Genomic DNA, 23,586 nt, shown 5'->3' on the forward strand with positions numbered 1-23,586 from the left:
GCAAAAATCCTGATCGTGTAAAGCCTAGTATATATTGGGGAAACCAAGCAGCGGGCGCATGTAACAACACAGATGGGCTAACTTTACAGGTCAAGACCTCAATGAAAACAGCACTCGGTTTAGGACAAAAATGGATGGATTTTGGACAGAGAAGACAGGCGAGGGAGTCCATTTACATCAAGATTGAAAAACAATCTCTAAACAGAGGAGTGGGCTTACGAGATCACCTATCTCAAAGATATAATGCAGTCCTTTCATCCCTTCTGAAGATGTCCAATAATTTAGCCACTTACCAATAAAAAACAAGACAGATACACTTTTGTCCTTCAGGTGCCTCCACAAGCATTGGTACAACTGAATGGAACCTTTCCGAGGACAATTTGTCCCAAACAACTGTCTTTGGCTGCCAGAGGCCTCTCTCTAATGGATCTTAAAGACTTATTTTGCGTCCAAAAAAGTGAAGCTTTCTCGGCTGGGGTGCGCCTCTAACTTAGAGGATAAATATTTGGAATTTCCCCACAAACACTCAAACTAGAGCGATCCTACTGTATCTAGGCTTGGGCATGAACTGCTAAAGCCTGCTCGAATGAGAGGTGAACCATCTCGTGAGACAACAAGTGCGGTCCAGTTGTGATCGATTCAATGCCCTGAGAATCTCAAATAGTTGTGATTGGTTTTAATGGAATATTTTTTTTCATGAATGCATGTGATGATATTTTTCTCCTATATGCTTAAATCATTTTGCTGCAGGGACCTTCCTCAGTACGGACACAAGCAGTGGCAGTCCTACTTTGGGCGAACGTTTGATGTTTACACCAAGCTGTGGAAATTTCAGCAGCAGCACAGGTTATTTCCTTCAGTGGTTATTTTTCATAATTTGCATCTTTAAGTCCATGTTTTTAGTTTCAAAGCTGTCATTTTGCCAGATTTATGACTTCCAGATGGCAATTTGATTACAGTGATTTCATAATGAATAAAGTAGCACAAAAAAGGAAGTCAAAGGTATTCAATCACAGTTTTTCATGTTTTTAATGCAAACGTTTTTTGAACCATGCAAAATATCTGGTTTTTGACTATGTGATTTTTATTTAGTATTATTTGTTCCAATAAAAGTGGAAGAAATGCCAATTAAATAAATGTGATAGACCTTTAACCACCCTTTTTATTGTGGAACCAGAGGCTTCAAGCTCAGCCTCATCTTTTTTACAATATATCTATAAAATGTATAGTATCTCGAGCCTATAGACTTTTGGCAATGTACAATACACATACATTTAGAGTAGACAATCACTCTCAAAGGTGAGACCCCATCTCCACCAGAACCCACACAAGGCTGACAATTGGGTGTTCTTTATACAAACCGAGTCATTTGAAACTGTGTTCATAAATCATACATAGAGCACAATACACATCAGCATGGTCTTACAGCACTTGCTTGAATGCTTGGGCTGCGCTGTTCAAGCAGGTCCATCTGCAAATTCCTCAAATTTCACGCAATTGCGGCAAACAGAAGAAGAATCAAAACAAACCCGAAAAAGCAAAACAACAAAGAAGGGAACCAAAGTGTTGTGCAGCCATGTTGTTGCTGGGCCAGAAAGCAGGGGAAACCTTGGAGGGCTTTTGTCTGTGTGCATGCGGACATGCTACAACTGCCAGATCATAAAGGAAACTAGGAAAATAATAGAATGGGCAAAGTGTTTCATTTTGTACACGTACATCAACATTTCTTCTCTGCATTCAGAGATGCCAAGTGTTCCGGTTTGGATGCGGCGGTTGCCATGTATTCAATTCAATTGAATTAAACAGCAACAGCATTGATAGTATGAACATAATCCGACAAAAAAAAAAATAATCCACATTGAAAACACAGACATTGTCCTTCACAAAAAAACACACTGTAAAGGTTTTAAAAAGGTTTTGCTGTTGATGAGAATACGATTTTTATTGAGAATTGTGGCTCCAGGCATGTGCCGCTGAAGCACACAGATTTGTTCTTTCATTTTAAGAAAGTAGTCATAATATCTACTGGATGTGTCTAAAAAAAGAAACCTAACCTGACCACAAAATCAATATATATTTATGTCAACCTCTCCACCATCCATTGATGAAACAAAACCTGTCCAGGATGATTGTAGTACTGAGGTCTAGAATGGACAGTCACTGAGGACCTCCATGAGAAGGAAAAAACAATGGAAGAATAAAAAATAAACACCAGTCGACCCAGTCTGGCACGCTTGCAAGACGTAGTTAGTGCAGCAAAGATGGGCCACGTGTTGGCGTTCAAGTTCCCAAGCATCCGTCCATCCATTTTCTGAGCCGCTTCTCCTCACTAGGGTCGCGGGCGTGCTGGAGCCTATCCCAGCTGTCATCGGGCAGGAGGCGGGGTACACCCTGAACCGGTTGCCAGCCAATCGCAGGGCACATAGGAACAAACAACCATTCGCACGCACAGTCACGCCTACGGGCAATTTAGAGTCTCCGATGAATGCATGTTTTGGGGATGTGGGAGGAAACCAGAGTGCCCGGAGAAAAGCCACGCAGGCACGGGGAGAACATGCAAACTCCACACAGGCGGGGCCGGGGATTGAACCCCGGTCCTCAGAACTGTGAGGCAGACGCTCTAACCAGTCGTCCACCGTGCTGCCAGTTCCCAAGCAACAGCCTTAAAATACTAAAGACCCCAAAACAAAAACAAAACGTGCAAAGACCGAGGACAGTATATTACTCAAGTATTGAGATGTGTGCGGGGCTCGAAAGCATCCTCGTGACGACACGAGGATGCGGCTCCCCCACTATATATTATTCCATACGGTGGCCATTTGGTGGAATTGCACTTCCTTGTTCTTAAATAACTTCACCCAGTTCTGCCAGTGTAGTGTGCAATTGGCCATGAAACTATGCCCACAACTCGAAAAAAACTACATCTTCCCTGAAGTGTAATGAGTGCCCCAATGGTTAAGCTCATGCCTGCCACCGTGGGGGAACTAGGTTCAAGACCCTGACTGGACCATCCACCAACATCTCCCAGAGTCATGGCTGTGGTGTCCTTGAGCAAGACACTGATACCACGAACTGCTCCTCGGGTGCTGAAGTTGCCCCTTGCTCCAGTATGTTCCACTAACAAGTGTGTGTGTGTGTGTGTTCACTGTGATGGGTAAAATGCAGAGAACACATTTCATGTGCATACATGCGTGCATGTTCATGACAATAAAGATGATTCTATTCTATTTGGGCTAGGTCTTGCTGTCTCATCGTCAAAAATTGCTGAAACAACAACATTCTGTCATACACACTACTCCATTCTTTTTGTTCACCACAGCTGAGGAGATGGCTATTTCCAAATGGGTACATTGTTTGAAATGACGATCGATACAAACTTTATTCATCCACGAAGGAAAATCCCTGATCCACATCTTTTTCTTTCCAAGATGGCGGCGCATGCATACGCAGCAGCTGCTCTCTGTCCCAAATGGTGTTTTCCACCAAGAGTTTGGTGAGGCCACGGAGAAACACTTCCGGATGGCTTCGAGGAAATTCTGGTCCACCATCCGACGTCTCAGGAGGGGGAAGCAGTGCACCATCAATACTGTGTATAGTGGGGATGGGGCGCTGCTGACCTCGACTCGGGACGTTGTGAGTCGGTAGGGAGAATACTTCGAAGACCTCCTCAATTTCACCGTGATGAAGCGGAGTCTGGGTTCTCTGAGGCGAGCTCTCCTATCTCTGGGATTGAAGTCACCGAGGTGGTTCAAAAGCTCCTCGGTGGCAAGCCCCGGGGGCTGGATGAGATTCGCCCGGAGTTCCTAAAGGCTCTGGATGTTGTGGGGCTGTCCTGGTCGACACGCCTATGCAACATCGCGTGGACATCGGGGACAGTGCCTCTGGATTAGCAGACTTCTGTGGTGGTCCCCCTTTTTAAGAAGCGGGACCAGAGGGTGTGTTCTTAGTACAGGGGGATCACACTCCTCAGCCTCCCTGGTAAGGTCTATTCAGGGATGCTGGAGAGGAGGGTCCGTCCGGAAGTAAACTCTCGGATTCAGGAGGAGCAGTGTGGTTTTTGTCCTGGCCGTGGAACAATGGACCAGCTCTACACCCTCGGCATGGTCCTTGAGGGTGCATGGGAGTTCTCCCAATCAGTCTACATGTGTTTTGTGGACTTGGAGAAGGCGTTCGACCGTGTCCCTCTGGGAGTCCTGTGGGGGGTGCTTTGGCAGTATGGGGTACTGAACCCCCTGATACGGGCGGTTCGGTCCCTGTATGACCGGTGTCAGAGTTTGGTCCGCATTGCCGGCAGTAAGTCGGACTCGTTTCCGGTGAGTCCGACTTACTTACAATCTGCCGAAATTAGTTTTCTTCGCAGGGTGTCCGGGCTTTCCCTTAGAGATAGGGTGAGAAGCTCGGTCATCTGGGGGGATCTCAAGAGTAGAGCCGCTGCTCCTCCACATTGAGCCAGATGAGGTGGCATGTGATTCACAATGTTTTTACCCCCCTGAGAGGGGCCTACAAGGCCCTTCCCCTCCCCCACTTCGGCACCTCAGACCGTCTCACTGTTATGCTAAGGGTCCCTTGAGGCACTTAAAGACAGTTTTGCCACCACAGACTGGACCATGTTCAAACAGGCTGTGACCTACAACTCCATCACAGACCTTCAGGAGTATACAGAGACTGTTACTGCCTCCATCAGCAAGTGCGTGGATGATGTCCCCACCACTAAGTCCATCACTGTCCGTGCTAATCGGAAGCCATGGCTGTCGGGGGAGTTCTACAGACTAATGAAGGTCCTCAATGCGGCTTTTAGGTCTGGGGATGAGGAGGGCCGAGGACAACCAGGGCGAATCTGTCCCGTGGAATCAGGGAAGCCAAGAGGAAGTACTCCAGGAAGATCGCCCACCGCTTCAGTGACAGCAGTGACACCAGGGGTCTGTGGCAAGGTATTCAGACCATTACGGTCTATAAACCCTCACCACAAAACTGCAACAGCTCCACCTCCCTGCTAAATGAGCTGAATGACTTCTTCGCTCGCTTTGAGGCACACAACAGCACCCCTACACACAAGACTCCACCCCCTCCTGGTGACTAAGTGCTGACACTGACCTGGGACAGCGTGAAAAGATCTCTCGATAGGATCAATACACGAAAAGCCCCGGGCCCAGATAGCATACCTGGTTGTGTTCTGATGGACTGTGCAGCTGAACTCACACGTCTTCACGGACATCTCAAACACCTCCTTGAGTCAGGATGTTGTCCCCACGTGCTTCAAAGCCACCACCATCATCCCATCCTGATGAAGTGCTTTGAGCGGCTAGTCATGCACCACATAAAGTGACCCCCCCCACCCTCCTTGGACCCCTTCCAGTTTGCATATCGGTCCAGCCGGTCAACTGATGACGGCGTCTCTACCGGCCTCCACTCTGTCCTCACACACCTGGACTCTAAGGACTCATATGTCAGAATGCTGTTGCTAGACTTCAGGTCAGCATTCAATACCGTCATCCCTCAACTACTGATCTACAAACGGGACCAGCTGGGGCTCAACACTTCAATGTGCAACTGGCTGATGGACTTTCTGACCAGGAGACTGCAGGCAGTACGGGTCGGCAGCAACACATCCAGCACCATCACTCTGAACAGTGGGGCCCCTCAAGGTTGTGTGTTGAGCCCCCTCCTCTTCACCCTGCTGACCTATGACTGCACACCGACATACGGCTCAAACCTCTTCATCAAGTTTGCAGATGACAGGAGATTGTTGTGGACTTCAGGAGAGAGCACTCCCAGCATGCTCCCCTGAACATCAACGGTGCTGCGGTGAAGACTGTGCACAGCACCATGTTCCTCAGAGTGGACATCACCGAGGACCTCTCCTGGACCAGCAACACCTCATCACTGGCCAAGAAAGCTCACCAGCGTCTCCACTTCTCTACGTCCTGCACAAGCTGAGAAGAGCCAGAGCACCCGACCTCCATCATGTGCTCGTTCTACAGAAGTACCGTAGAGAGCATCTTTACCAACTGCATCACTGTGTGGTACGGAGCCTGCACCGCATCCTGTCGCAAGACTCTCCATCGCATAGTGAGGGCAGCTGAGAACTTCTCTTCCTTCCCTGCAGGTCACCGGCCTCACCCGCAAAGCCCTCCGCATAGCGGGTGATGCCACCCATCCATCAGACAGCCTCTTCAGTCTGCTGCCATCAGGCAGGAGCGTGCGGAGTATGCGGGCCAGGACTAGCCGACTCAAAGACAGTTTTATTCATCAGGCTGTCAGGAGTATGAACTCTCTGCCCGCTCTGCCCCCACTACCCTCTGGGGCAGCCGTTGCTCAATGGTTAAGACCATCACCTGCCACCGCGGGGGACCTAGGTTCAAGCCCCCGACTGGACCATCCTGCCAACATCCCCCGGACTCATGGCTGTGGTGTCCTTGAGCAAGACACTGATACCCCGAAATGCTCCCCGGGCGCTTCAGCTGCCCCCTGCTCCAGTGTGTTCCACTAACGTGTATGTGTTCACTGTGATGGGTTAAATGCAGAGAACAAATTTCATGTGCATGCATGCATGTTCATGACAATAAAAGGTGATTCTTCTTCTTCTTCTTCTTCTTCTTCTTCTTCATGAGATACTATCACTCAACCAAATTCAAAAGAGCCACTTTTTTTTTCTAATGCGGTGAAGCTTATTCTCTAAAACCATTGTTCTCTTTGTTTTGCATTGATATCCAGCTGAGTGTTCCAGTCAAGCAAACTGCTCGAGAGTTATACATTTGATTTGTAGCAACTGGCTGCTATGTACCATTTTATATCTATGTAAACAAATATTGAACACTGATTCTGCATTTAGGATTTGTTGCTTTTAAATAATATGTATTTTTTTGACAGGCAGATTCTGGACAGCCGCTATGGCTTGAAGAGATGGCAGATTGGGGAAGTTGCATCCAAAATTGGACAGCTTTACTACCACTACTAGTGAGTCGTACAATGTTTTTTTTTTTTTCCTTTTCCTACTGTGGGTATTTGCCATTCCCATGTTTGTCCTAAAATGACTGTCAGATCCATAAATATTGGGACATCGACACAATTCTCATCTTTTTGGCCCTAAACACCACCACAATGGATTTGAAATGAAACGAACAAAATGTGCTTTAACTGCTGACTTTCAGCTTTAATTTCAGGCTATCCATCCATCGATGCATCTATCTTCTGCTTATCCAAGGTTGGGTCACGGGGGCAGCAGCTTCAGCAGGGAAGTCCAGAATTCCATCTCCCCAGCTACTTGTACAGCTTTTCCGGGCACATCCTGAGATGTTCCTAGGCCAGCCGGGAGACTTAGTCTCTCCGGCGTTTCCTGGGTCGTCCCCAGGGCCTCCGCTCATTGGGGCGTGCTGGGAACACCTCACCGGGTGTTCCGGAGGCATCCTAACCAGATAACCTAGCCACCTCATCTGCCTCCTTCTCGATGCAGCGCCTCTACTTTGAGCCTCTCCTGGATGACCGAGCTTCTGACCCTATCTCGAGGGGAGAGCCCGGACACTTTGCGGGCGAAGCTCTTTTTGGCAGCTTGTATTTGCGATCTTGTTCTTTCGGTAACGACCCACAGCTCCTGACCATAGGTGAGGGTAGAAACGTAGATCGACCTTCTTCACCATGACAGACTGACACAGAGTCTGCGTTGCTGACGAGCAGTCATGCCAGTAATGCGTTACTCCAAAATGCTGCCATATTGAGTGACGAGCAAAGTAACGCATTACTTTTCCCGGGAAAGTAGTCAGATTACAGTTACTTCTTCAAAGCAACAATAGTTACTTTTGAGTCATCTAGATTTCTCGCCAAGTTCAAATTTATGGCTGGTTATTCATACAAAGAGCAGTCTAGCAGTTCAAAAGTATTATACCGATCACACAGGCTGCTCGTTACTGAATAAACACAACGGAGCGATTGGGAGGTGATTATTTATTATACAATGCACAGTACACTATGCACGATTTCACTGTCGCCACACTGTTTTTATTTTGCCTCGTAAAAAATGTATTTGGTTGTTGTTACTTTTTTATTTACACATTAAGAATACCGTTTTACTGCCGTGTTAAGCGCGCAATACATTGTGGGTTAATTATTCATACTGAAGTGCGCGGTAATAAATTGTCTCCCCAAATTGAATACAAATTTGGAAGTAGAAGCCTCCAAGTAAAACTTAACCATCCTGACATCAAAAACTCCTCAATGTAGGTACGTTCTAGCATTTCACCTTTATTTCTGTCCAAGGGCAGGTGACCTGCTTAATACCAATAACCTCAAGAGTGTCCCCTACATTTTTAAGTCGAACTAACCTTTGTTCTTGCTCTCCATTTTACAGTTGTGCATGATTTGCAACCACGCTGTCCACAGTCCCTTGAGCTACCATATGCTCCGCCGATCGTAAAAAAACCTCGTACACGCGTTAATTGATCTATTATTTAATTTATCTTCCAGAATATCATATCCCTACACACAATACGTACACTTTATTTATTTATGTAATAAATATAATGGGTACCCTTTAAAGCACTTTATAAATATTTACATATATATTCAAATAATTATATTCATCTAAGTTCTCGGGTTTACACAATTCATAAGACGTATCACACAGAATATTTCTACCATTCACACATAGTCCACATTTTTTTTTTCTTTCTTTCTTCTCTACAATAGAGGCCTGCGGAGGACGTGTCTGTGGCACGTAGAACCACTTGTCCGATCCGATTACTCTTGGAATGTCGGGATATAATGGTTAACCAGCACTTGGATGACAGAGCGCGCGTCCTCTTTTGCACAAGGATAGGCTTTGGGCCATCCAGAAAAAGTGTCGACAATCATTAATAAGTACCTTATGCCTTGGACTGGGACCACCATTGTCGGTTCAGTCCATTACAGCCACATCGTTCGGGCATCGGCCCATCTCAGTGTGTTGCAGTTCCCTCTTCGTTGTAGAGCCAACACTGAAATTTTGACATATATTCACAAAAAACACAAAAATCTTTTACCTTGCGCAGAAGACCAGGGTGCCACCAAACGCGCAGCTTGTACAGCATTGACACGTAACTCTCATGTGTCGGGGCGTGTGCTTCCTCAACCACTAACCACACGAGCTTTCCTGTAGTGAACACCAGACTCCTAGGGCCTCTCGTCCGGCCAAGTCACAGCTTCTCCTTGCCGTCATACTCAGCATCTTTCTTTTGCCATTCACGTTTGTCTTCCTCTGGCGCCGCGCACTACATCAACTGTTAATGCAGGGTGAAAGTCAATCAACGGATCCTGTTTAACAACATATTTTCCTTCAGCATCCATTTGACAGCCTGCTACTTTTTTTAGCCACGGCATCAGCCGCACCATTAATAAATAGTAACACTCTGACCTTCAGATAACTCCAGTGCCCTGCACATGGCCAGCAGTTCTGCAGCTCGAGCGGAGGGTTTCACAAAATCATTTGTGGACCAAAGCGTTTGGAATTCAGAATTTGGGTCTCCGCGATGTCTTCAGCGGACTCTTGTTTACAGGGATACTACGGCACGTTAACAAAAGCAGTCGGGTCGACCTCGGAGTCACGGATGCACATAGACCCCCATCTGCAGGCCCCTTGGACCACGGTGAGTCCGGCAGCGAATTCAACAGCTGTGCGGCGTCCTCATGGTCTGAGAGCTCTCTGCCATAAAATCGCGCCAAAGTCACACCATTCAACATTCCCCGTCCACTGTGGCACCCTGAATACAAAAACATTCAGTACTAGGGGAGAGTACAACACATTGGGTATTTGACCTTGTTGCCAATCATTTTCCAAATGACATTTCCTTACCATGGGTCGCAGTTCTCGGGCTTCATGACCTAATGCAAGTGCAAGTGAAATGTCTGGAAAAGATGTCGAACTCATCATAAACCACTCACTCTGCTCTGGCGGCAAGGTGGAGGCAGCTGCCACACCTTGCTTCCCTATGTAAATACCTGTACTATTGAGCATCCAGTTTTCATCCTGTATTAACTCAAAGGCTTCTCTGTAAAAAAAAAAATCGTCATTTTTATCATAGTAAAGTGTGAGATGGAGGGGATCGATCGGAGGGCTGTAGGAGGGAAGAGAGTCGATTCAGGGCTTCCAAGGCCGAGTAGACGCCGCCTCCCGCCTTTGTTTCTGGTTGAAGTCGGCCCCAATATATGTCAGCGGTCGCTTCCGGAAGTTCATGTTGCACCATGTTCCATCCGGAGGACACTTTGCCACTCTCAGTTTATCACGGTCCCATCTGGGAACCGTATCGTCAGTCCGTCCGGGCTGCAAAGGATGGTAGGCCTGGTTTTGATAAGCAGATCTGTTGTTGCCAGGGTGCCAGGCCGCGTCCACCTCTCCCGTGTGGCCTCTCCGGGTCCCACTGTAGGTCTCTGTTGCATCAGTGGGGGAGCACTACATTGCCGATACCAGTGTCCATACTGACCACAGTTGAAGCATGCTTGGTCCGGTGGTGGTCGGTGAGCGCTTCCTCTGCCCCCGTTGCTGTATTCCCTATCACAACTCCCGCCTCGTCCCCCCGTTGACCTCTGCACCATCCACATCTGCTTTTCTGCTTCCATTTTTTTTTTTTTGGGTTTGTTGTCAATGGCCACTTTTCGTGCCTGGGCCAATTGCAACTTCAAAAGTTGTTCCTGCATGTCTTTTACCTCGTCAGATGATTTGTTTTGTTTGTCGAAAAAAAAGTTTAAAAAGGTGAGACACATGACTATTAAAGTAGCTATCTCCCCCTTCCATGAGGTCAGGGTATTTAATAAGTTCAGTCCTAACTTCAGCTGGCAACGTGTCAAGCAAAGCAATTCTATAAATAACATTTGCCTCCCTTAAACGGGAGGGATGTGACACTGTCTTATCTGTCCAAATACTTACGCAATTTTCAAAGTGAGAACTGGGATCCATGAGAGATTTGATGCCACGGATGACCGCAAACACTGGAGGAACAAAAGCGGCAAGTCAAATTTCAGGTTTGACATTATTCAGACCAGCCTGTGTCAAAATATCATCTGTTTATCCATCCATCCATCCATCCATCTTCTACCGCTTATCTGAGGTCAGGTCGCGGGGGCAGTAGCTTTAGCAGGGACGCCCAGACTTCTCTTTCCCCAGCCACTTCATCCATCTCTTCCGGGGGGATCCCGAGGCGTTCCCATCCCAGCCGAAGGATGTAGTCTCTCCAGCGTGTCCTGGGTCATCATCGGGGTCTCCTCCCGGTGGGACGTGCCCGGAACACCTCACCGGGGAGGTGTCCGAATCAGATGCCCCAGCCACCTCATCTGGCTCCTCTCGATGTGAAGGAGCAGCGGCTCTACTCTGAGATCATCCCGGATGACCGAGCTTCTCACCTTATCTCTAAGGGAGAGCCCGGACACCCTGCGGAGGAAACTCATTTCGGCCGCTTGTATTCCCACAGGCCAAAAAGGCTCGATAGAACTCCTTCTTCAGCTTGACGGCATCCCTCACCATTGGTGTCCACCAACGCTTTCGGGGATTGCCGCCACGACAGGCACCGACCACCTTACGGCCACAGCTCCGGTCGGCCGCCTCAGCAATGGAGGCACGGAACATGGTCCACTCGGACTCGATGTCCTTCGCCTCCCCCGGAACATGAGCAAAGTTCTGTCGGAGGTGGGTGTTGAAACTCCTTCTGTCAGGGGATTCCGCCAGACGTTCCCAGCAGACCCTCACAATACGTTTGGGCCTGCCACGTCGGACCGGCATCTTCCCCCATCATCGGAGCCAACTCACCACCTGGTGGTGATCAGTTGACAGCTCCGCCCCTCTCTTTACCCGAGTGTCCAAGACATGTGGCCGCAAGTCCGCTATCTGTTCCTGCCCCCGACTTAAACAATGTTTAAAAGAGGAAGTACGGAATCGCTGTTGTCTGATTGTTCCATGGTCCCATCTGAGGTCATCATTGCTCTGCAGAATGATGTCCATTTGCCGCTGGCTCCAGGCGCGGTCTTCTCATGTTTACAGCAACCCCCCGCAGCCATTGTCTTCTCCGACATCTGTTCTTTGTGGCCTCCGCATGCACCTTGCTGGGAGCTTACCTGCAACACACTCCCACACCCTTATCTGATTTCCATTTTATACTTTCTGCAATAAACACCCTCATTTACCCCCAGACCAGTTCACAATAAAACCATTTAATCCCCCTTTTGAGCTCTGATTTTCAATAAAACCCTTTACTATCTATCTATCTATCTATCTATCTATCTATCTATCTATCTATCTATCTATCTATCTATCTATCTATCTATCTATCTATCTATCTAATCTACCTCCTCTATCAGTTAAGAGTCTTTAACCACGGCTCGTTGTTATTGAACATGCGAATGACTTTGTTGGTACACACACGTCTTCACAGAACCTGATATAGGTTGCAACAGTGTCCGATGGAATGCAGCCCTATGGGGGGGCACAAGTCAGTGCAAACTGTAGGCCGGTCCCAAGCCCGGATAAATGCAGAGGGTTGCGTCAGGAAGGGCATCCGGCTTAAAACCTTGCCAAACAAATATGAGCGTTCATCCAAAGAATTCCATACCGGATCGGTCGTGGCCCGGTTTAACAACGTCCGCCACCGGCGCCGTCAACCTGCAGGGCGCTGTTGGAAATTCAGCTACTGTGGGTCGAAGTCGAAGTCGAAGAAGAAGAAGAAGAAGAAGAGGTGGAAAGCGGGTTCTTCGGCAGAAAGAGAAGAGGAAAACACAGAGCCTAGAACTGAATGTGGGGACTTTGAATGTTGGGACTATGACAGGAAAATCTCGGGAGTTGGTTGACATGATGATTAGGAGAAAGGTTGATATATTGTGTGTCCAGGAGACCAGGTGGAAAGGCAGTAAGGCTAGAAGTTTAGGGGGAGGGTTTAAATTATTTTACCATGGTGTAGATGGGAAGAGAAATGGAGTCGGGGTTATTTTAAAAGAAGAGTTGGCTAAGAATGTCTTGGAGGTGAAGAGTATCAGATCGAGTGATGAGGCTCAATTTGAAATTGAGGGTGTTATGTGTAATGTGATTAGTGGCTATCCCCCACAGGTAGGATGTGACCTAGAGGTGAAAGAGAAATTCTGGAAGGAGCTAGATGATGTAGTTCTGAGCATCCCAGACAGAGAGAGAGTCGTAATTGGTGCAGATTGTAATGGACATGTTGGTGAAGGTAATAAGGGTGATGAAGAAGTGATGGGTAAGTACGGTATCCAGGAAAGGAACTTGGAGGGACAGATGGTGGTAGACTTTGCAACAAGGATGCAAATGGCTGTAGTGAACACTTTTTTCCAGAAGAGGCACGAACATAGGGTGACCTACAAGAGCGGAGGTAGAAGCACACAGGTGGATTACATCTTGTGCAGACGATGTAATCTGAAGGAGGTTACCAACTGTAAGGTAGTGGTAGGGGAGAGTGTGGCTAGACAGCATAGGATGGTGGTGTGTAAGATGACTCTGGTGGTGGGGAGGAAAATGAGGAAGACAAAGGCAGAGAAGAGAACCATGTGGTGGAAGCTGAGACAGGACGAGTGTTGTGCAGCTTTTCGGGAAGAGGTGATACAGGCTCTCGGTGGACGGGAAGAGCTTCCAGAAGACTGGACCACTGCAGCCAAGGTGATCAGAGAAGCAGGCAGGAGAGTACTTGGTGTATCTTCTGGCAGGAAAGGAGAGAAGGAGACTTGGTGGTGGAACCTCACAGTACAGGAAATCATACAAGGAAAACGGTTAGCTAAGAAGAAGTGGGACACTGAGAGGACCGAGGAGAGGCGAAAGGAATACATTGAGATGCGACACAGGGCAAAGGTAGAGGTGGCAAAGGCAAAACAAGAGGCATATGATGACATGTATGGCAGGTTGGACACTAAAGAAGGAGAAAAGGATCTATACAGGCTGGCCAGACAGAGGGATAGAGATGGGAAGGATGTGCAGCAGGTTAGGGTGATTAAGGATAGAGATGGAAATATGTTGACTGGTGCCAGCAGTGTTCTAGGTAGATGGAAAGAATACTTCGAGGAGTTGATGAATGAGGAAAATGATAGAGAAGGAAGAGTAGAAGAGGCAAGTGTGGTGGACCAGGAAGTGGCAATGATTAGTAAGGGGGAAGTTAGAAAGGCATTAAAGAGAATGAAAAATGGAAAGGCAGTTGGTCCTGATGACATTCCTGTGGAGGTATGGAAGCATCTAGGAGAGGTGGCTGTGGAGTTTTTGACCAGCTTGTTCAATAGAATTCTAGTGCGTGAGAAGATGCCTGAGGAATGGAGGAAAAGTGTACTGGTGCCCATTTTTAAGAACAAAGGTGATGTGCAGAGCTGTGGCAACTATAGAGGAATAAAGTTGATGAGCCACACAATGAAGTTATGGGAAAGAGTAGTGGAGGCTAGACTCAGGACAGAAGTGAGTATTTGCGAGCAACAGTATGGTTTCATGCCTAGAAAGAGTACCACAGATGCATTATTTGCCTTGAGGATGTTGATGGAAAAGTACAGAGAAGGTCAGAAGGAGCTACATTGTGTCTTTGTAGATCTAGAGAAAGATCTATGACAGAGTACCCAGAGAGGAACTGTGGTACTGCATGCGGAAGTCTGGAGTGGCAGAGAAGTATGTTAGAATAATACAGGACATGTACGAGGGCAGCAGAACAGCGCTGAGGTGTGCTGTCTGTGTGACAGAAGAATTTAAGGTGGACGTGGGACTGCATCAGGGATCAGCCCTGAGCCCCTTCCTTTTTGCAGTGGTGATGGATAGGCTGAGAGATGAGGTTAGACTGGAATCCCCGTGGACCATGATGTTTGCAGATGACACTGTGATCTGCAGTGAAAGCAGGGAGCAGCTGGAGGAACAGTTAGAAAGATGGAGGCATGCACTGGAAAGAAGAGGAATGAAGATTAGCCGAAGTAAAACAGAATATATATGCATGAATGAGAGGGGTGGTGGGGGAAGAATGAGGCTACAGGGAGAAGAGATGGCAAGGGTAGAGGACTTTAAATACTTGGGGTCAACCGTCCAGAGCAATGGTCAGTGTGGTCAGGAAGTGAAGAAACGGGTCCAAGCAGGTTGGAACGGGTGGAGGAAGGTGTCAGGTGTGTTATGTGACAGAAGTGTCTCTGCTAGGATGAAGGGCAAAGTTTATAAAACAGTGGTGAGGCCAGCCATGATGTATGGATTAGAGACAGTGGCACTGAAGAGAAAACAGGAAGCAGAGCTGGAGGTGGCGGAAATGAAGATGTTGAGGTTCGCTCTCGGAGTGACCAGGTTGGATAAAATTAGAAATGAGCTCATCAGAGGGACAGCCAAGGTTCGATGTTTTGGAGACAAAGTTAGAGAGAGCAGACTTCAATGGTTTGGACACGTCCAGAGGAGAGAGAGTGAGTATATTGGTAGAAGGATGATGAGGATGGAGCTGCCAGGCAAGAGAGCTAGAGGAAGACCAAAGAGAAGGTTGATGGATGTCGTGAGGGAAGACATGATGGCAGTTGGTGTTCGAGAGGAGGATGCAGGAGATAGGCTCTCATGGAAAAGGATGACGCGGTGTGGCGACCCCTAACGGGACAAGCCGAAAGGAAAAGAAGAAGTGTCCGTATATTTATCCAGGTTGCCATTTGAAGTTTCCAAGACACTCCAGTCTGTGCAGTCTAAACAGATTTGAAGTTCTATCTTTGCTTCATTGGTCCACGTCTTCACTGTTTTCACCGTAGGCTTCGCACATTTAAGTTTTTGCTTGAATGTTGGGATTAAGTGAGTTAAGCAGTGATCAGGTGAGCCCAGAGCAGCATGGTGGATAGCATGGTATGCGTTATTTAGCGTAGTATAACAGTGTGCTGCTTGTAGTTAGGGAGTTTGTGGTTGATTTGCTTTGTTAAAGTCCCCAAGAATAATTAGCAGTGCGGCATTCGTGTTAACTTGAGGAGGAATCTAAACACCTGTGAGTATGAAAGCTGCACTCACGTAGTGACTAGATTGACTTGCAGTTCAAAAACAGCGACTCCAAGTCCGGGCTGCAGTGTGTGCTGAGCTCCGTGATGTCGGTACACAGTTTTTCGTCGATATAGAAGCATAAGCCGCCGCCTTTTGTTTTCCCCGATAACTCAGTGACGCGCTCTTCCCGGTGTACTTTGAAACCCGGAAGCATTACGGCGCCATCAGGGAGTGCATTCACAAAGCCATGTCTCCGTGAAGCACAGGACGGCGGTACGTCCGAAGTCTTTACTGGTCTTTGAGAGAAGAGGAAGCTTTTCCATTTTGTTGGGTAGGGAGCGTAGATTCGCGAGGTGAATCGACGGGAGCGGCATTCAGAATCCTCTCCTACGGACCTTGACCTGGATTCCGGCTTGTTTCCCCCTATGAAATCTTCCCTTGTGTAAGTGAGTCGCGTAATGTCTCCAAAGACGAATGAAAAACACAAAAACATAGACAATATTAGAGGCAACTAGATGTAACTGAGGCGACCACACGGTTAGGCGCCATCTTGATCCAGTGTGATCTTCCTCTAGTTGGAAGACAAACTCAGGCCCCCCTTCTTTAAAATTAAAACCACCACCCCAGTCTGCCAATCCAGAGGTACTCTCCCCGGTGCCTGCGCAATGTTGCAGATATTGTCAGAATTTCTTCGAAGCTTTCCAGAAGTCATTCTCTATGGCCTCACCGAACTCCTCCCATGCCCAAGGTTTTGCCTTACAGACCACCAAAGCTGCATTCTGCTTGGCCAACCGGTACCCATCAAGAGTCCCACAGGCCAAAAATCCCCGATAGGACTTCTTCAGCTTCGGTCGACCGGCTCAGCAATGGAGGCGCGAAACATGGTCCACTCTGACTCAATGTCCCCCACCTCCCCCGCAACGTGAGCGAAGTTCTGTCGGTGGTGGGAGTTGAAACTCCTTCTGACAGGGGATTTTGCCACACGTTCCCAGCAGACCCTCACAATACTTTTGGGCCTGCCAAGTCGGAACGGCATCTTCTCCCACCATCGGAGCCAGCACACCACCAGGCGGTGATCAGTTGACAGCTCCGCCCAACTCTTCACCCGAGTGTCTAAGACATCCTGCAAGGCCTATGACACGACCACAAAGTCGATCATCGAACTGCGGTCTATGGTGTCCTGGTGCCAAGTGCACATATGAACTGATATGGGTTCTGATCGGTTGGGGTCCCCCAATCACGCCCTTCCGGGTCTTACTGTCATTGCCCAGTCCCCCGGCAGAACGATGGAGTCCCCAGCGGGAGCGCTCTCCAGCATCCACTCCAAGGACTCCAAAAATGGTGGGTACTCTGAACTGCTGTTTGGTGCAGGTAGCCTCCGAAGGCAGAGGGAGGCTACCCTCTTATCCACCGGGTTGAACCCCAATGTACAGGCGCCAAGCTGGAGGGCAATAAGTATACCCACACCTGCTCGGCGCCTCTCACCATGGGCAACTCCAGAGTGGAAGAGAGTCCAACCCCTCTCAAGATGACTGGTATCAGAGACCAAGCTGTGTGTGGAGGCGAGCCCGACTATTTCGAGGCGGAACTTCTCAACCTCACACACCAGCTTGGGCTTCTTCGCTGCCACAGAGGTAAGGTTCCACGTCCCAAGAGCCTGATTCTGTTGTTGGGGATCGGACTGCTAAGGTCCTTGTCTTCGGCCACCACCCAGCTCACACTACACCCAACCTCTATGGCTCCTCCCACAGGTGGTGAGCCCATGGGAAGGGGTACCCACGTTACCCTTTCGGCTGTGCCCGGCCGGGCCCAATGGATACACACCCTGCCACCAAACACCAGCCTGGACCCGGTGACCCACTTCCGGGCAAGGGATCTGATGTCCATTTATGTTAGTCGTCATAAGGGTTCATTTGAGCCGTGCTTTGTCTGGTCACTCACCTCGGACCTGTTTGCCATGGGTGACCCTGCCAGAGGCATATAGCCCCAGACAACTTAGCTCCGAGGATCACACAAACCCCTCCACCATGATAAGGTGACGGCACAAGGAGGTGTGTGTGTGTGTGTATATATATATGTATATGTTTATGGAATCTGGGAGGAAACCGGAGTGCCTGGAGAAAACCCACGCAGGCACAGGGGAGAACTCCACATTTTCTAAATTTGAACCTGGGTTCTCAACACTGTGAGGCAGACGTGCTAACCATTCAATAACCCCCTCACAGTTCTGAGGACCCGGGTTCAAATCCAGCCTCGCCTGTGTGGAGTTTACATATTCTGTCAGTACCTGCATGTGTTTTCTCCGGGTACTCCGGTTTCTTCCCACATCCCAAAAACGTGTGGTAGGTTGATTGAATACTCGTAGGTATTACCAGCTCTACACCCTCGGCAGGGTCCTCGAGGGTAAATGGGAGTTCGCCCCAACCAGTCTACATGTGTTTTGTGGACTTGGAGAAGGCCTTTGACCGTGTTCCTCAGGGATTCCTGTGTGGGGTGCTTCAGGAGTATAGGGTACAGAACCCCTTGATACGGGCTGTTTGCTCCCTGTACGACCGGTGTCAGAGTTTGGTCCGCATTGCCGGCAGTAAGTCGGACTCGTTTCCGGTGAGGGTTGGACTCCGCCAAGGCTGCCCTTTGTCACCGATTATGTTCATAACTTTTTTGGACATAATTTCTAGGCGCAGCTGATGCTTCTAGGGGTCCGGTTTGGTGGCCTCAGTTTTGCATCTCTGCTTTTTGCAGATGATGTGGTTCTGTTGGCTTCATCAAGCCGTGATCTCCAACTCTCACTGGACCCCGGGGACGACCCAGGACATGCTGGAGAGACTACGTCTCTCAGCTTGCCTGTGAACGCCTCGGAATCCCCCCCCCCCCCCCCCCCCCCACCCGGAAGAGCTGGAGGAAGTGGCTGGGGAGAGGGAAGTCTGGGCGCCCCTGCTAAAGCGACCCGATCTCGAATAAGCGTTAGAAAATGGATGGATGGACGGTTGTGGGCATAAAACGTAAGTGGGAAGCCAATTATACCACCATAGATTTGCCTCGATCAGGTGCTCCTTGGACGATTTGTGGCAGAGGAGTGCAAAGAAGAATCATAAGAATTGCCCAAGAGGCAAGGACCACCTGTGGAGAGTTTAAAAAAGACCTGGAATTGTACTGTTGTCACAAGGAAAACTGAGCAATGCACTCCGCCGCCATGGCCTATATGCACGCGCACCACAGAAGACCCCATTGCTGGGGGAAAAAAAAACAAAAAAAAACGTCAAAGCTCGTTTAAAGTTTGCTGAACAACATTTGGACAAGCCAGTTAAATACTTGGAGAATATAATCTGGTCTGATGAGAGCAAAAGTGAACTCTTTTGATGCCATAATGCACAGCACGTTTGGAGTGGAAATGGCCACTGCACATCACCCTAAAAACACCATACCCATTATTGAAGGAAGGACGAATCAGTACCAAGACATTCTTGACAAAAATCTGCTGCCTTCTACGAGGATGATGAAAATGAAATGTGGGCGGACATTTCAGCAGGATAATGATCCAAAACATACTCCCAAGGAAAATCTCAATTGGTTTCAAAGAAAAAAAATAAAGCTGCAAGAATGGCCCAGCCAATCACCTGACTTGAATCCAATCGAAAATCTATGGAAAGAACTGAAACTCAAGGTCCATAAAAGAAGCCCACGGAAAATTCAAGATTTGAAGACTGCTTGTGTGGAAGAATGGGCCAAAATCACACCAGAACAATGCATGCAACTAGTTTCTCCATACAGGAGGTGTCTTGAAGCTGTCATTGCAAACAAAGACTTTTGTACAAAGTATGAAATAAATACCAGTTGGGGTGTTCAATACTTTTTCCCTGTGTCATTTCACATTATTACACACAACTGAATTTCTGAGCTTATTTGTTGTACTTTCTTTGTACGTATGGGTTACTTGGGTTGTTGGGTTGTAGTGAGAAAAATAGTGACGTGTTAAATACTTATTTCAGCCGCTGTATGTGTCCTGCGATTGGCTGGCAACCAGTTCAGGGTATACCCCGCCTCCTGCCCGCAGTTAGCTGGGATAGGCTCCAGCATACCCGTGACTCGTGCGGTTAAGCGGTGTAGAAAATGGATGGATAATAATGTGGCTTTGGGTTGGTATTACTTTACTTCAAATCCACTGTGGTGGTGCATCTAAATGCAAAATTATAAAAAACCGAATGTTTTGTCAGTAGTGCACTATGCTTTAATTTTTTTCTCACAATTCTATTTTTTCCCCAACTTTTGACAGCCTGCGTACATCTGAAACAAGTTACCTGAATGAGGCATTTTCTTTCTACTCAGCCATCCGACAGCGGTCTTACTACTATCAGGTCAACAGAGAGGACAGGTTTGTTGAAAAAAATAAGATGAAATTAATTACCTCCTTACATAACAAACAGTATTGTATCCCAGTGTTCTTTTCCCCCCCTTCATCTTATTTTTAGCGCATCATGCTCTAGCATCTCTGCCCTGTTCTCTGCATTTGCCGATCAAATGCTAGCCAGCTGCAAGTTTTCCCTCATCACATGCATAATTCTCCCCTTTGGCCTTCTTCTTTACCTCCTAACCTGGTGGCTCCATTTTCAGCATCCTTCTGCTGATGTATTCAGCGTCCCTCCTCCAAACCTTCCACTCAGTGCTGTCCTTCTGATGAGCTAATTCCTGATCCTGTCCACCCTAGTCACTCCCAAAGAGAACCTTTACCACCTCCAGCTCTGTCTACTGACTTCTGGTTATTGCTACCATCTCCAAAACCTACAATATGGCTGTTTGCGCTCCTGTCCTACAAATCTTTCCTTTCGCTTCAGCTGGTACTCTTCCGTCACTGATCCCCCTTTACACTTTCCTCAACCTGCTCCAGCCTGCCTGCACTCTTGTTGCCTCTCGTCCGCACTCCCCATTACTCTGAACAGTTGATCCCAAGTACAGTGGAACCTCGTGTTACGAATTAGTAATTTGTTGCATGAACGAAACGTAAGTAAACCCAAGAAAATGTTTCCCATTGAAATGAATACAAATGCAATTTACAAACCATTGGGCCTCATTCACTCATAAATGCGTAGAACCTTTCTTGTTCTGCGCTGAAGTTGACCATATACGCAAATTTGCCGTCAGATTCATGACATGTACATAGTGGTGTGTACCGGCCAGTTTTCTTCGTACCACTGTGCGTATGCTAATGAATCAGAATTCATTCCAAATGCTGGGCTCGGGCCCGCAGCCTCCGATCTGCATAAACCACGCCCCTATTTCCCTTTACAAGGGCATCACAGAAAAGTATAAATCACATTGTTGTAGGTATTAGAAAGAATACATTACAGCAATCCATTTATAACAAAACAGACTTACTCAAATATATGTAACCTAATTACTTGTCTTAAAAAAAAAATCCAGAATTTCAATCGTGAGGCACACTGCCCGACAGCAAGCAGAGTAAGGGAAGAGGCATAGTTTTACATCACTTCTCAGACAGTGGAGTTTCCCTGAGCATGAATAGATTTGTTCTCAATCTATTTTCCCCACTTTAAATTGGGTAATAATGCGTAAATAAAACGGACAACTTGGGGACAAAAGGTATAGCACCTGCAAAATCCATCGTCCTATGCAGTCTGTCAGCTGACAGTTCGATTGAGCATAGGCAGCCCTCGACTGTCACTTCTTCGTCACCGCCGATAATGTTTTCGCCCAACATGTTCACCGCCCTTATGTTCATAAATTATCCTGTTTAATTCTTATTCCAAGAACCCAATATTAATCTGAGTACCATGTTTTGATGAGTGCTGGCACATACAATGTATTGTTGCTTTTATTATTAATATTATTTTTTGGGGGGGGAATTCCCCTTTAAAAGAAGAATTGCTCTGAGGGCCACAGTTTTATTAGGGTGATACTTTTCAATAAATGCCTGCATATTAGAGATGCAAATGTATCGATATTTCAGGATTCTGTTTTATCATGTTATTAATCTCTATTCATCGATAATTATCACAATATTGTGGGAAAGCTCACGGTATTGCACGGCATAGGTGGGGCAAAGAGGCGAAAGCAAGAGAACTGAAAAAAACTCTTTTTCTTGCTGGCTCAGTCCTTCTCAATAGGCTTTAGTAGTTTCTGTGCATTTTCTCCACACGTTTTGGTGAAAAAGACACCTTCAATCAGATCTTACCATGTACTTCTATCACTGTCCATCAAGTGTTTACATTCATATGCTGTACTGTATACGTGGCCTGCTAATTAGCACAAGTCTGCTATTAGCAACCAGACCAGCAACAAGATGCCTCCCTTTTATACTGAAGAATATCACAAACTGCTACAAAAGATGGCGCTCCTGGAAACGAAAATCCACCGTCTTGAAGTAAATGTAAACAGTCGGGGAATGAAACCACTCTACCGATATCTCAAAATGGTGAGGATAAGCGTGCTAACAGACAGCCACTTAGCTCCACAAAGAGGACTGATGTGGACTGTGGAAACTGTAATGGATCATCCAGCAGTTTTCCCTGGAATTTACTGGGAGCAAAGCCTAAACAAATAGAACATCATCTAAAAGGGAGGACAGAACAAGTCAATGCAAAACATTGGTATCAGACTTGCAAATAGATTTGAGCCACTTTTACAAGACCCTGGCCACGAATGCTCATCCCCCGCCACCACTGAAAGGTATGAAACTAAAACATGCAAGAAAAATGGCACACCCAACGTTAATAGCTGGTGATGGAACTGTCAAGGATGTGAAACGTTTTTGCAGCGAGAAGAACACCAAAGTAGTGTGTTTTACCAATGATATCGTGTCTTATATCGCTAAAAAAAAAAAAAATCACTAATGAGTACCCAACTGTGAAATCTGTAAAATGCACACAGGGGCCTGGATGTTGTCAAGCAGCAATCAGAGGTTCTGAAGTGAGATTTCATTGATCTCCTAACAAAAGTGCAATGTTTGGATGCTAAGGTTTTCATAAGTGGACCTCTCCCAATGGTACGATCTGAAGATGAACCTTTAAGCAGGCTCAGTCAATAATTAAATAATTGTCTCAAAGAACTGTGTACTGCGGTCTCCGTGTGCTTCATTGACAACTTCTGCATTTTTTGGGAGCGCAGACATCTTTACAAAGTTGACGGTTTCTGTCTCAATAAACAGGGTTTAAATTATTGGCTGCCAACATTTTTTTTTACTGTGTACGTCATTCAGCGGCACGAAAGGAAAACATGGGCCTTGTTGACGCGGCTGACGGACAAAAAGCGCAGAAGGGGTCTCTATTTGTACCAAAACAATCAGAGGAGCAAGAGAGAAGACGATACGAGGCGCAGATGGAGTCACCCACCAGCATCACCTAAACAATCGGAGGAACGAATGAGGAATGAGAATGAGAGGTGGCAGGACTTGGAATCTCCCACACCCTCCCTGCCCCATTGGAGCAAAGCCCAACGCAATACTCACTATCATGTAGCACACCACGCCAAGATCTTCCTTCCATCTCCTTCGCCTGAAACCAACGTCCACTAAGATGCGAAGGACCACTCCTCCACCAATGAAAAAATATGTGCGAGGTCGCGGCTGAAAATCAGATACAAACAACATTCTTCTCCACAATAAGTCAGACTCCTATGGAGATCAGGTGTTTTTCAAACCTGTAATT

At 47.3% G+C, this 23,586-nt stretch overlaps 1 protein-coding gene across 4 annotated transcripts in view; it reads left to right on the top strand.

Annotated features, from left to right (window-relative positions):
• The window catches only part of scai (suppressor of cancer cell invasion), an 82,335-nt gene that overhangs the window by 9,093 nt on the left and 49,656 nt on the right, over positions 1-23,586 (top strand). For all 4 annotated transcript variants that reach the window (XM_061747675.1, XM_061747679.1, XM_061747678.1 and 1 more), the window contains exons 3-5: positions 751-846; positions 6,871-6,957; positions 20,199-20,297. In XM_061747675.1, the coding sequence (XP_061603659.1) occupies positions 751-846; positions 6,871-6,957; positions 20,199-20,297 (282 nt within the window). The remainder of the gene's footprint in view (positions 1-750; positions 847-6,870; positions 6,958-20,198; positions 20,298-23,586) is intronic.

This window comes from Phyllopteryx taeniolatus, chromosome 15 (genome assembly GCF_024500385.1).
Source record: "Phyllopteryx taeniolatus isolate TA_2022b chromosome 15, UOR_Ptae_1.2, whole genome shotgun sequence".
Classification (NCBI taxonomy): domain Eukaryota; kingdom Metazoa; phylum Chordata; class Actinopteri; order Syngnathiformes; family Syngnathidae; genus Phyllopteryx; species Phyllopteryx taeniolatus.